Source organism: Ornithodoros turicata, unplaced genomic scaffold (assembly GCF_037126465.1).
Source record: "Ornithodoros turicata isolate Travis unplaced genomic scaffold, ASM3712646v1 Chromosome37, whole genome shotgun sequence".
In the NCBI taxonomy this organism is placed as follows: domain Eukaryota; kingdom Metazoa; phylum Arthropoda; class Arachnida; order Ixodida; family Argasidae; genus Ornithodoros; species Ornithodoros turicata.
This window is the reverse complement of record NW_026999367.1, coordinates 1,067,563-1,082,199: the sequence shown is the minus strand read 5'-3', so window position 1 is coordinate 1,082,199 and position 14,637 is coordinate 1,067,563. Positions and strand designations below refer to the sequence as shown.

Here is a 14,637-nt window from a genome sequence, read left to right as displayed (position 1 = left end):
GGAAGGATGTCATGGAACGTATGAGTGTCCGCTTCGAAAGCCCAGTTGCAGACCCATTTCGCTCCTTTATTCACTGCCGACAGAGGAAGGACCAGTCGGTCAGGTCATACTATGAGGAGAAACGAAGACTGGGCGAATCGGCTGGGCTCAGGGCCAGTCACGTTGTGTCTGGTCTGACCGATGGTCTCCTCCCAGAGTTGGAACTGGCGCTTGCCGGACTTCGGATTGAATCTCCCACCGAATGGCTCGCCTCAGTTCAGAGAGTGGAGATCGCTATGAGCAGACAAAGGCAAAGGACCGCCTTCACACATCAGCAAGCTGCGCCCCTACCATCCACCCATCCGCTTCACTCTTGGAGGGGGGGGAGTGTGACGTAACGACGAAGAGACCGAACTCACGCTCGTGCATGGGCAGGATTCATTCATTAAACTGATATTGCTCGGGACGGATGTCCAGTGTTCATCACATATATATATATATATATATAAAGAGCGGGGAAAGCCATGAAAGAAATAAGTAAATGACGTCATTTACTTATTTCTTTCATGGCTTCCCCCCCCCCTCTTTATAATTCACTGGCTTGCACTGTGGCATTGAGGAGTGCTCAGTCACCCTCCCTGGTGTATATCACTCGCTGAGTGACCCCTGGTTTCCCAATCCCGAACGATGCGCAGCTACCCAGGGCTGACGTGCCGCAAACACGGCGAAACACGTGTCCTCTGGTGCTGTCGCATCGTTCCATGAGTATATACTTCCGTGAGTAGATACTCGTAGAACGATGCGACAGCACCAGAGGACACGTGTTTTGCCGTGTTTGCGAAAAGGGGGTCACTCAGGGGTCAAACCAGAGGTCACTCAGCGAGCGATATGCACCTGGGAGGGAAAGTGAGCGCTCCTCGATGCCACAGTGCAAGCCAGTGAATTAGAAAGAGGGGAAAAAAGCCATTAAATAAATAAATAAATGACGCTAGACGTGTTTGAAATTCAAACTTAGATTAAGACGGCTTCTATGGCTGCACGTAGAGAAACAGATACTCATGGAACGATGCGACAGCACCAGATGACACGTGTTACGCCGTGTTTGCGGCTCGTCAGCTGTGGGTAGCTGCGCATCATTCGGAATTGGCAAACCAGGGGTCACTCAGCGAGCGATCTACACCTGGGAGGGTGAGTGAACACTCCTCAACGCCACAGTGCAAGTCAGTGAATTATAATACACTACACTGTATTATATTACATATTATACAGGGTGTTTCAAAAAACGTGTCATTCGGTCTTTATAAAAAAAATGGGGCGACGGAGAAAGACGGGTTAAACGGCACTTGTGTGGCAACTGAATTGGCCACCTTGCAAAAATATTTTCATTTGATTTTAATTGAAATAAATTGAATTTCTTTAATTGAACTCCAAAATTTCCCAAGTCAACCTCACGTTTTTTTTACAGAATTAAAGAGACCGTAGCGAACTTAGTCAGATCCACCAAGAAATCCGCTCGATATTGCAAATGGCACTGCCCCAAAAAATTCCCGAAATTGGGGCTTCAAAGTTTCGGGTATTCAACGGGGCACCAAATCAGTCGCAAAAGTGCGCAGAGAGCAGCACATGGTTCTGCCCTCATGAAAGATAGAAGGTCGAAAAAAACAGGCCGGGAAAAAACAGGCGGAACCATTTTTGTTTGCCGCTTATCAATGTATGGTGCAACGTCATCCGCCTTCTTATCGGCACGTCTTGTGCTGCACGCCGGTTCGGCGATAAATTGTACTAGCTTCGTGGGGGCAGGATCATGTCAGGCTCTCCGCGCGTCTTTGCGACTGATTTTGTGCGCCGTTTAATACCCGAAACTCTGAAGCCTCAATTTCGGGACTTTTTGGGGGCATTTATATTTGCAATATCGAGCGAATTTCTTGGTGGATCTGACTAAGTTCGCTACGGGCTCTCTAATTCTGTAAAAAAAAAACGTAGGGTGACTTGGGAAATTTCGGAGTTCAATTAAATAAATTCAATTTCTTTTAATTAAAATAAAATTAAAATATTTTTGAAAGATGGCAAATTCAGTTGCCACACAAATGCCGTTTACCCCGCACTTTTCCGTCGCCCCGTTTTTTTATAAAGTCCAAATGACACGTTTTTTGAAACACCCTGTATATACAGATTATATTATATTACATATGTACATATATATTAAAATATATAATATACATATTATATATAAATTAAAAAATATTAATTTTAAATTAATTTTAAATTTTAAATTTTTTAATTTTTTTAAATTTTTAAATTTTAATATTAAAAATTAAAAAATTTAAATTAATATAAATAATAAATTAAAATATATAATAAAATAATATATTATAAATACACCTTAATACTCTTGTAACATATGAAAGGAGTGGAAAATGCCCGCGAGGACTGCAGATTCATAAGATATCTACGTTTCCTCTTAACCAAAACCTTGAAAAAGAGTGGTTATCAACCCTGCACAATACGTCCCTAGCCCTAACCAAAATACTAATTAGGCAGTGTCAAGATACAATAAATTCCCTGTCAGAGGAGGCAAACACCGTCTCAAACGAAACCACCTTATCTGAGTCTCATAGAGCAGAACTAGACGAGTTCTTTCAAAAGAAACGAGTGAGGCTAAAACTACAGAAAGAAAAAAAGCTCACTCGGGATAACGTACAACATCATACCGCCGATAACACCGCCTCAAGCGCGCCCAATTTCTTGTCCACTTCTGCCGTAGCCTCAAACCCTAATCTGCAGCACGCCCCTGAAACGCATCTAACTAATAACTCCCCTCCAATGCGTGATGCCGACTGACAACCAAAAGATCGTAACGTTATCAACCTTTCTTCACGTGAACTTACGAACTCCGATCGTTCCCTACTTGGTAAAGGATTATCGTTCTGCCCTAATGATGCAAGAGTGGATGAATACCAGTTACATTTAGATCTTGATAACTTTGCCCGGAGGCTACGGCTTGCAGAATATTTTCATGAAAAGACAGAGTCGAACAGTAATCCGTTTCGTATAAAATCAGAGTTCACTCCAGAACCCAACCGAGATAAAACCCTTGATTTGTACATTAAAGCAGTTCAGAAGGATATCTTCCGTGCGTATCAGGACAGCGCCAAACGCAAAACTCAGGTATAACCTCACTAAGCAGGAGCAAGAAAGCTTGTCGGCATTAGAGAACGACAAGGATATCGTAATTAAGAGGGCAGATAAAGGAGGCGCGATAGTTGTAATGGATAAACAATCATACGTTACAGAAGGCCTCCGCCAACTTCAGTGCGCGGAATTTTACAGACCTCTCGAAACTGACCCTACCCCCGAAATTAGTGCCAATGTAACAAGTCCTAACAAGATTAAAAAACGCTAAAAAGATTGACGAGAGCTTGTACCAGTATTTACTCCCAAAGGACCCTAGGCCTGGTAGATTTTACATGCTCCCCAAGATACATAAGCCTGGTAACCCCGGAAGATCGATTGTTTCCTGTAATGGTACAGCCACTGAGAATCTTTCATCATTCGTGGATCATCTCCTCAAGCCCATCCCGTCTAAATTCGACTCATACGTTAAGGATACCAACCATTTCCTTCAAGATATACGAAAAATAAACGTTCCCCCTAACTGTCTGTTAGCAACCCTAGATGTCACTTCCCTGTATACTAACATTCCTCACTCAGATGGAATAGCAGCAGCAGAGCGTGCATTTAAGAATCAACCCGATCAGGGTTATGATACGTCTGTCCTCACGGAGCTCCTGAATCTGATCCTAACATGCAATAACTTTGAATTCGACGACAAACACTACATACAGGTCAACGGTACAGCAATGGGAACAAAAATGGCCCCTAACTATGCAAATATCTTCATGGCATCCTTGGAAGAACCGTTCCTCAGAAATTGTGCACTGAAGCCACTCCTATATAAGCGATTCCTAGATGATATATTCATTATTTGGCCCCACTCCGAATGCGACCTTCAGTTGTTTGTTAACAACTTTAGCCAAGTACATCCCAGTATTGAATTTACATTGAATTACTCCTCCTCAGCTGTTAATTTTCTGGATGTGGAAGTTAAACTACATAATGGAATCATAGCCACCAGTCTGTATCGCAAGCCTACCGACTCCCAACAATATCTATCGTTCCAGAGTTGCCACCCCAGGCACACTAAGCTAGCTATCCCTTATAGTCAAGCGCTGCGTTACCGGAGAATATGTTCTAACGATGATGAACTAGACAATCATCTTGAGAGCCTCGAAGAAACTTTCGCAGATAGAAAATATCCTAATCAGGTCGTAAAAGATGCCATAGCCAGAGCTAGATCAACCGATCGAGAGAACCTATTCCAAACACAGCCCCGAGCCGATAAGAATTCTTCGGTAAACCTCACTATTAGCTTCAACGGTTATGCCCCGGACGTAAACCGCATACTTAAACGGCACTATGCAATCCTCACCCAATCTGATCGCATGAGTCAGGTGTTTCCGGAGCCACCCCGCGTTACTTATCGTCGAGCAAGGAACATCCAAGACAGACTTGTGAACGCCAAGTTAAACAAGTCCTCGGAACACAACGGTTGTCAACCATGCAACGGACGCAGATGCCAGATCTGTAAATTAATGCAAACTGCTACCAGAGTAGAAAGCACAAATTCTAACTATCGCACAAAAATTAATGGTCTATTTAACTGCAACTCTTCTAACGTCCTTTATCTCCTTCAATGTAATGAGTGCAAGGCCCAATATATCGGTCAAACAGCTACATCCTTCCGAATCCGATTCAACAACCACAGGTCCGACGTATCAAAGAAACCTAATCTGCCAGTGTCTCGACATTTTAGTAAACCCGGCCACTCAATTAACGACATAGCCATTTTCGTTCTGCAATCGGGTTTTCCATCCCAACGCCTTAGAGAACAAAGAGAATCGTTCCTGATCTACAAATTTAAAAGCCAGATCAACGAGGACCCCGGCGTCCTCTCAACAGTTCGCAACCTAAATTCCTAATTCTCTCAGAATACATACACTCTTTTGTATCTCTTTCAGACTCCCCGGTTGGTCACCCCAGGAAATCATTGCCCTCCGGCTAAGAACTTGACTGCCTATGATTCATTGTACCCCTTTACCTTTGTTTGACAAAGCACGTGTGCTGCCCTCTCTCCTTGTACATATTCCCCTCTCATTCTTTGCAATTGTCTTGCGTCACCATAGTATCCCATTCCTGTTGAAGACAGCGCTGCTGTCGAAACGTCGAATACCCCCTCTTAGTTTTTAATAAAGTCCCCCTTTTATTCCTTATCCTGTAGAAGCACCGTCTCCACTTCTGATCTTTATTGAATACCTATATTACATATATTATATATTACAATACACTAATACTATTTAATGTCTGCAACGAGTAAAAAAGAAAATCTCAGTAACGTAAGTAATCAAAAAGTAATCTTGCTACGTAAAGCAAAGCACGCATTCGAAAAAGATATGTGCACACTGACCAAGCCTGACTCGGTGACGTCACTCACACTAAATATGAAAGAATGTGGATATTTGTGTGTTGAAGCACTTGTGAACAATCCTTTCAATGTGAGTGTCTTTTTCAGCGAAGTCTCTCACATACTTGTGTTACACATTCGTCATTGTGTCTGCATCTGCACGTGGAGACCTTATGTTCCTTCTCCTCGCAGGTGATGCTTTCGCCTAAACCCATCATGCACACATGGTTCCTGTATGAAGAGAGCCATCATACAATTAAACACTCATTTTTGTTAGCATTGGAACAGTTACGAAATGGGCACTACTCTCTTCCTACAGGGGAAAAAATAGCAGGAGTTTGACTTACAAACATATGCTATACGTGCATCCAAAGAGCTAGAAGGCTCATTCATTGCTGAACATTACAAAACATGAATAAAACAGCTGACATCAACATGCCGCCGCCTTCTACTGTTCACGCTGCTCATAGCCACAGCTGTCAATAGGATATAATATAAAAGAAAAACTGTCCAGGGTACGGTGTACACATCTCAGAACACACTCTATCCACCCAGACAAGTAAAGTTGGCTTCTCCTGGTTGCATACGTGCGTTAGGTGAAGCCCACTCCTGTGAACAAGCTTAGGGTAGTGTTTCCTACAGTGCGTCCTTGCACTTCAACATAAAATTGATTTCAATGGTTGTCAAGCAGAATGACAAAAAAAAAATGATGCCATGGATTGAAGCGCGTTCATTCCTAAGAACGAATTTTGCCGCAGATAGTGCCAGAAAAAAGAAAAACAAAAAAACATTCAATGTGTATAGGCCTGTACCCTGTTGAAAAAAACAGTAAGTTTGAAACTGGAAATGTTACTGGTTGGATTGGAAATGCCACTGGTCGGACTGGAAATGTCACTGGGTGGACTGGAAATCAGACTGGGAACACTGGATGCCAAAGTGGCAATGATGGAAACCAGTTCACACTGGTCGCTGGATATACTGGAGTTTCACTGGGCACACTGGAAACCAGTGTACACTGGCTACTGGCCGTACTGGATTTTCACTGGGTTCGCTGGAACCCAGTGTACACTGGTACTGGAGTCTCACTGGGGCAACTATAAGTGACACTGGGGGTGTACTGTAAATCAATGTACACTGGGTCGCAGGGGTCTAACATCCTAGATATCAGGGTTGGCCATTTAATTTCCAGTTATCTCCACTGGTAACCTTCCAAAAATTATATACATATTTTATTCTTTCATGATTTCTGAAACGCGTTACTCAATTACATTTTCGAAGTTTCCACCACCCCCTGTCGCATGCTAGTAATGTACTGAACTGGCCCTTTGGGTAAACATATTGTGTATTGTAATTTATGAATGATTAGGCGGTACGTCTGGTTATTGAGTGGGGTTAATGAGTGGGGGAATCAGCCAGCTAAATAATGACACATGCAATTGTATACCACCCGTCAAAGACGTACCAGCAAATATATACATCACACATTATCTATCAAAGATGGCATTAAATTACAGATTATATGTCCTTTTGAAAATGAATTGATTATGATTACTCATTGTCAAAATTTAACACATTACCGGTAGTGTGTTAGTTCACATACATGATTACACGATTAATCAATGCTGTGAGACGTAAAGTTTGCACGTGTCCATACAATTCACTGTAGTCATATAAAAATATCTTAATTTATTTTCTCACTCCGAAAAATCAAGTGCCTGCATTACGCAGCGTATAACACACATCGGGACACAGCGGACTGACTTGCGCATGACTTGCACTATCCTTGTGAGCTACTGCTTACGCTTTTGCAGCTGTACACATATTTTCATTGCGCATGCATTGCAGTTCTGGTGACGTCTTAGGGAGATTTTGCACCACAAGGTATTATACAGTAGTTACAAACATCCCCAATGCCCTATCTCAAATTTATTGTGCATAATTGGAAATCGTTCGTATGTCAGCTGTGATGTGCCAAACAACAAAATATATCTCGTATTATTAATAGTGCTAAAATACATGCAGGAACACAGAGACAAACAGTGGTTTCTGTGTGTTTCGTCATTTGTCTCTCTGTGTCAACAGTATTGGGAAGCATGATACTCTAAACATAGCGCAGCTGTAAGAAACAGATTTCTTGTCCATTGCGTCACAATCAGTCGCGTCAGTATGGTAACATAAACAAGAAATACAAGAAACAAAAGCAGAAAGACATGCCACTTTTCGACGCTTCTGTTGCAGAAGAGCACATGCTAATGTAAACATTCAATCTCGTTCAATTTTGTTTGGGAGGTCGCAAATGTAAGAACGGCCACCCATAAATGAGATAAACACACAACTGTCTCTGATAGCCTCAGGTCCTACGATATGCAGTTCTGCACGTTGAGATACAAAGCACTCTTTTATATGTGGTGGAAATGAACGTGAAGGCGCACACACAACAATGCTTCTGCAGATGAGCAGGCATTTCAAACCAGCTTCAGTATGGACTTTGAGCACTTTCTCAATTTTGTAGTACTCACCACCATGAGATACAAACACGGTACAGTCGCTTTTGGATGGCCTGGTGTAGCTACTGCTATGGAAGACTTGGCTGTCAAAAATGAACCTGTCATATTCCGTGATGCTCTGTGGTTGGCAGCCAAGGAAGCCTTCTAGTGCTTCTAAGTGAGCAAAACTTAGTCGCCCTGTGTGGCCGTTTCCCAGCATGCACACATTCCCATCATCGAAGGCATTGTGGATGTGCGAGTGCCCGAGAAGTCTCTCGCAGAACATCTTCTCTTCTAGAGGCAAGTCGCCTGTTGCCAAAGCAATTTCGAGCTCTTGGTTCATGATAACTCTCTCGGTTATCTGATGAGGAGCACCCTTTGCAGCGGACACCAAGTTCACCAGCCTGCCATTTCCTCCCTAAAAAACAAACGCGGAGTGGGCCCAGAGAGGTCCAAGATATCTCACTGACTCAGCGAGGTGCAGCAGGGCATGGACATTGAACGTCATAAAGGACTCTCCATATAGACCAATGCAGTGGTAAACGAAGCTGCGCAGAAGTTCATCTGTCAGACATAGAAGAAAAAAAGAAGAGCAACAGTAAATGACATGATGACCTCATGACTAGCTTGTTGTTCTGCACATGTGGAGCTGCACGCACAGGTAACACATTAAGGCGACACATTTCATATTTTGTCATGTGTCATGAGTGGCATAAACATTATTTTAGTAGAACTTCAAATCAACTTAATATATTATTGTGTTGGAATTAAACCCCAATCAGTAAGGCATCCACCTACAAATACACAAAACTAATAAAGTCTGATACAAATAAATAACTGTACACGCTACGCAGAGTATGTAAAGGTCACACTGTAGCAGAATGATGCAAAGAAATTCCGAGCAGGTAATGCTGGTAAAAGTTTGGTATACCTGCATGTGAGATGTCTTGCTCGGTTATCTCCTGCCCTAGAAGGATATGAACAGCTTCTGACAGTTTTGCAAGATGACTCCAATATTCTCTGGGGAGTGTGCCAGCTGTACACGGAAGGCTGTAATACAGCAGCCAATTTCTTAGCTCTGACGCCTTCCAGTGAACGCGGTCTGTGATGCTTCGTGGCAGTCTGGTGATGCAGTGCGGCGGCTTTATCGACAGCAGAAGACGATTGATGTTTGACACGTCTGCACGAGAGCCTAAAGAAACCAGATATATAAAATTGTAAAACACAAATAAATTTTTAAGCTTCATTCAGTGTACTTCACCAAATACCAGATTAATCCAGTCCGTAATTAAAAAATGGTTAATGCCATGTCATAGGTTTTTCCTTTTTGCAGCAAGCAGCTAAATCATTAGGATACAAAGTAGTATTATGTAATATTAAGCAGTTAAGTGGTTTTGAATCAAAAACTTCTTCCATCCAATAGCACAAGTGGTTTCTCTGTATCATTCCACTATCTCAACTCTCTGTTTTGGCTCCATTCCTGAATAAAACACACATGTGGGAACAGGTTCATGCACATGCAATCCGACCTGTGCAAGTGAGGTATATTCATAATGGATCTTCCATGAAGAAGCATATTTCACGAATATGCTGAGAAAGATGTCTGAGTAAGTTCGATTACCTATGTAATAGCGCTGCAGTGAGTGGGATGAACCAAAGAGGTGATCATTGATCTGACGTGTCACCCCGAGCAGCACTGAATGCATGTACTCGACGCTGCATCCTCGAACAAGATCAAATCCTGAAAATAAGAAATGTTTTACTTCCTAATTAATTATATTACTAATTGAGCCTCTGTATGCAATAACGGGATAAGTCGAGAAATCCCAAACCGAGAAAACTGCGAGTGAATGTTTGGTAAAGTAAAAGTTCCCTCGAATAACGCAAATGCAAAATGTGTAACATATATGCATGTGTATACTCTTCGTTTCTGGGTGTGTGATTTAGCAGAAATTGAACAAAATCCAGGAGCATCACACATCCCCTTTTTGTATATAACACGACACGCACAGGGCTTTCGTGCTGGAAAAAACACATTTCACGAGACTGACTTTCATGGTGACGGCAGGACGGGCGAGGTTACCTTTGTGCAGTGGAGCAGCCTAGATCGTGATTATCGTGCCGCTAAGCAAGCACAATCGCTTGAAAATAATGTTATGTATGGCCAGCAAAACATGACTTATTAGTATAGTGCGCACGTTTTCCCGATTACAACGGTCAGTAGCACTGCTGACACTGTCACGTGAGGTAGGAAGAACATGTTTTGCGAGCGGAAGTCCAAGTTGATTTCTGCACAAAAGCAAAATTTAAGTTACACCATTTGTATGCACGTGTAGAAAAGGGGCCTGATCTGGTTGTCCATCCCATATAACCGACACACATATTTCAGTTTCTTTCCCTCCTGTAGCGAGTCACTAAATTCTAATACGATCCTAAATTTTCTTTGGTAGGTACATAATGGTATGTAGATGCCATTGCAAAAAAAAAACACTAAAAAGGGGATAATTCGACTTATCTCCTTATTGCATATGGAGGTTCAATTGTCCCAAGGAATGCTAAGACAGATGCAGCATCAAGAGGCAAATTACCTGGCAGGTTCATCATTGGTGTCGGTCCTTTGACACCATTTATGTCAGTGTCTAGTTCCAAGGCAAGCTGCGCATCTCGGACTAGCAAGTCTGACGTCCTTTCCTGAACTGTCTCGCTACTTATTTACCGCACACAATCTGGAATAAATTAGACGCAAATTATTATGTTTCAGAATGACGGTGCTTTGTACAGGTCCACATATGACATGGAATGCACCAGTAAGTCGTAAACAAACAATATAATGTGTTGGAATCAATGATGTATACTTACTGTCCACATAAATGCATGGGATAAGGCACCACGTACAGGAGCTGTACCCATTGTGCTGCTTCATATTGAGTACTGCTGCGCGGGCTGGTGCATCCACTGCACAACAAAGCACAAACGCTCGCGAGGAGTACCGGCATCCTTCTTCCTCTCAGAGAACGGGTTCCATGTTATTCGCCTCGTCCACAAACTTTGTTAAGAAGACAGACATATCCGGGTGACTTTTAGAGAACCACAGGCCAGCGAGGGTACAATTGCTGAAGCGTGTACGAGGTGGCAATTCATTGATAACAAACTGGATAGGCCATACAGATGCTTTTGATGACTCAAAAAGAGGGCTGCCATCTGTGTTCACTGTTAAACTCAGGTCGCCATCATCTAATCCAGCCTTTTCCCTCAGAACTTTATATCCTGTGGCAGATTTCATATCACTTATGACACTTGCTGCTGAGCTTGGTGTTCTGAGGTTTTTGTGCAGTTCTCCTTTTGTCTTCCTCACAACATATCTCAGCTGTTCGTTCAGGCTGAAGAGAACAAAGCATGGATTGTTCCCATCCACCCTTGCTTTGTCCCCACACAGTTCACACTGCGAGTCATTCGGATCCAAAACTGATTCACATGTGGAGCACAAGTGGTAGAATTTAGCCTGTTTCCTTGTTTTCTGGGACCACAGCTTTCGGAACAGGTATTTACTTCGTGGTAGCACGTTAGTTTCTGGCTCAAAGAGTTTATTCACAAAGTTGACGATGTCCCCAAGGGCCTTCCATGTTAGGCCGTTGCTCACAACAAGCGACATTAGCATAGCAACTGCCCCGGCCTTCGTTGTACTAGAATGGGACAATCTCTCTGTACCAAACTCATCAAGGCATGTGGCCAAAATGTCTTCGAATGGTACACCATCTTGAGGACGTTGACTATGTTGTGAATTGTCGCCATCCAATCCACTGAAAGGGTCTGCGCTTCCCAAACTTTCTTCGTCAGACAACCATTCATCTGAATGCACATCCGATGTTTCGCGCTCTTCTATGACCTCTGAATTTCTCGACGAATCGGTGGGTTCATAGTTTGAATGTGCCCGTGAGGTATGGCTCCGTTCCTCGCGCACACGCCTGTACCGTATTGTTGTCAGCGGTACCACGAAAGGCGCATCTGCATGCAGGTATGCCTTGAATCGTTTTCGAGTTCCTGCAGCCTGTGGATCATTTAGGTCCGAGCCGGTATTGGAGCTAGCACTTGCCATTGTAGCGAAGAGCCTTTCGTGAAATCTTGAAGAGGAACAAAATGTGCTGCAACACTACGCCTGAGAAATACAGGAGCAGGTGAAAATATGAAAAAAGAAGTCCCCTGAAATACGTGTTTATCGACGCCGGCGGGTTGCGACGACCAGGGAACGCGCACCACCGGAAAACACAAAGCCACTTTTGAACTTGGAACTTCTCTGCTCGCCTTTCCCTCTAATACGTCCTTCCTTGTTCGAAACGAGGTCCAAAGTGTAATTCGATGGGCACAATGGGAATCTCAACTCGAAGCTATCAGCACCGCATATTGAGTGACACACGAATATCGGTACAGTGTATAGTTTCGGTTTCAGTCCACTTTGACAACACTCATGTAATTCACAAACTATATTCACCAGGTATATTTCCTATCAAAACGAAAGTGCAACAACTCACAAAAGTTTATTTGCATATTTGGATATGCACGGAACAGTTGTGGAAAGTGTGGCACTTAATTACAGTTGCAACAGGTGTGAAGGGCAGAACGCAGGGCAACGGGCAACCCTGCCTCATCCATCATTTCACCTGTCATCCCTCGGTCGATCTGTCAAGTTTGTCGCTGCATTAGTTGCGCTATTAGTTTTGTCGGAGTGATTTTGCACCTGCCGTGTTGTGTCTTTTTCGCTATGCACGCGTATGTGAATTACTTATCCGACGATGTCAAGGCAATTGTACCTGTGCCCCTCATACGGGATTTCAAGCCAAAAAATGATAACGATTTTGACCGCGTCCCACGCATGACATACTGGTGCTCCAAGAACGGTCAACGAAGCGATGAAGACTACTACGAGGCGAAGATATTGGACCTTGCAGGTAATACAATATTGTATTATACTTTTTTCCAAGCGTTATCCTGAAGGTGTGTGCACCAGGGATGGGCAGTAATAGTAATACTTTGTATTATAATACTATTACTGTAATACTTTTGAGTATTTGTATTATGTATTATAATACTCATTTTTGAAATGTATTTGTATCTGTATTATAATACACAAAACGAGGTATTACATGTATTATAATACTTTTGAAGGTGTAATACTTTCCCAGAGGTCGTAAGTTCGACCTGCAAAGTGTCACCCGTGCACTTTACCAGTAATTTTTCGGGTCCCACAAACATTTGAACACGAACAAGGCTCCTATTAGAGTGTTCCCCTGCCCCAAATTATCCCAAAGCAAGTGACTTTGGGGCCAGAGGTTACTGGAGGTTTCCTCGCATTCCTTCTACTTCAGAATCCGTAAGGATGAGTCATACCAGTACAAGCCCTTTGTCTTATGAAAGAGTGCGTCCAGTGCAGCCAGTCACCCCTGTACGTGGTTGCACTATGGGCAGTCACAGGTTTTTGAACGGCCCACATTTTATCGTCCGGAGTGGATGAAATCAGGGCTCTGTCACAGTGAGAGCAAGTTGTTCACTGCGATCGAATTGATCAGCGCTATCTGATCTTATTCAGAAAGATCAGGCCATGTGCAAAAATGTAAGCGTGAATAAAACGTCATTGGAGAATGATTGTCTCGATAAGTAATGGGCATATATCTAAGTAATTCTTCTGTTCTTTTCCTTTTTTCTTCCCAAGTTAAGTATATTACAAGCGTATTACAAGTATTACTCGTGTAATACACAGAAGTATTAGTATTATGTATTATAATACTCATTTTTGAAATGTATTTGTATCTGTATTATAATACCGATTTCTAGGAAGTATTATGTATTAGTATTATAATACAAAATATGAGTATTACTGCCCATCCCTGGTGTGCACTGAGGTCGGGTGGGAGGCGGGGGGCCCAAAAAGCGCGCCTTCTACATAAAACGCAACTATAAGTGATCACTTTCCGTGCAAACAAAGTTTCTGGCTATGTAGTCAATGTCACGATGATGAAAAATCGTTTTTGATGTTCTTTTAGGCTCCAAAGAAGACCTAATTATGAAGCTCAAGAAGAAAAGAGTGGCAATACCCTACATTTTCAAGTGCACTGAAGAGTACCATCCAACCGTAAACCAAAAGGTATATATCAAATTAATCAATTAATCAAATTAATTCGATTACTGGATACGATTTATTTAAACAACACACCGAAATTCCAAAGCTATACAATGGGTACTATTCCGACCGACACTGACGCCGACGCCTTTCTGTTGATATTTGTATATCTGCCGCTCCTTCGTGGTATTGGGTTGCCGCTAGCCGTGTGCACTTAGATGATTCTCGCATTGTGTTTACTTTCTTTGCGGAAGAAGGACAGTTAGCTGAAATTGTGGACTGCAGAGAAAATTTGAGATTGCCCTTGTGAGCATTAATTTCGTAGGAAAACCTTCTTTGGTACAGCGTTATGTATAGGAATGTGCCAACTGAATCCGCGAATCCTCGAATCCTAGGTAGGGATTCCCGATTCGCGAATCCAAAGCCCAGTGCCCTAAACGGCGAATGGAATCTTTCAAATCCACAAATCACGTGCGTTCATTTCCTTTTCAATTAGGCACCTCTGGAATCCGCCGAAAGCCTCATTGGCCAACAAG

The 14,637-nt window shown here is 42.7% G+C and overlaps 1 protein-coding gene across 1 annotated transcript; it reads right to left on the bottom strand.

The window, feature by feature from the left end:
- Positions 1–7,483: 7,483 nt before the first annotated feature.
- On the bottom strand, positions 7,484–10,928 carry LOC135373982 (uncharacterized). Its single transcript, XM_064607002.1, has 5 exons — positions 10,846–10,928; positions 10,575–10,712; positions 9,608–9,727; positions 8,918–9,178; positions 7,484–8,550 (listed from the first exon to the last, which is right to left on the bottom strand). The coding sequence occupies exons 2-5, from the start codon at positions 10,588–10,590 to the stop codon at positions 8,405–8,407; spliced, it is 543 nt and encodes a 180-aa protein (XP_064463072.1). The 5' UTR covers positions 10,591–10,712; positions 10,846–10,928; the 3' UTR covers positions 7,484–8,404.
- Positions 10,929–14,637: the final 3,709 nt, after the last annotated feature.

Excerpts from the sequence above, each read along its gene's own strand:
- LOC135373982 (XM_064607002.1), bottom strand. Across the intron at positions 9,179-9,607 it reads ACTGCAGCGCTATTACATAG|GCTCTCGTGCAGACGTGTCA; the intron begins GTAATCGAACTT and ends TGGTTTCTTTAG. Across the intron at positions 8,551-8,917 it reads GCAAGACATCTCACATGCAG|ATGAACTTCTGCGCAGCTTC; the intron begins GTATACCAAACT and ends TATGTCTGACAG.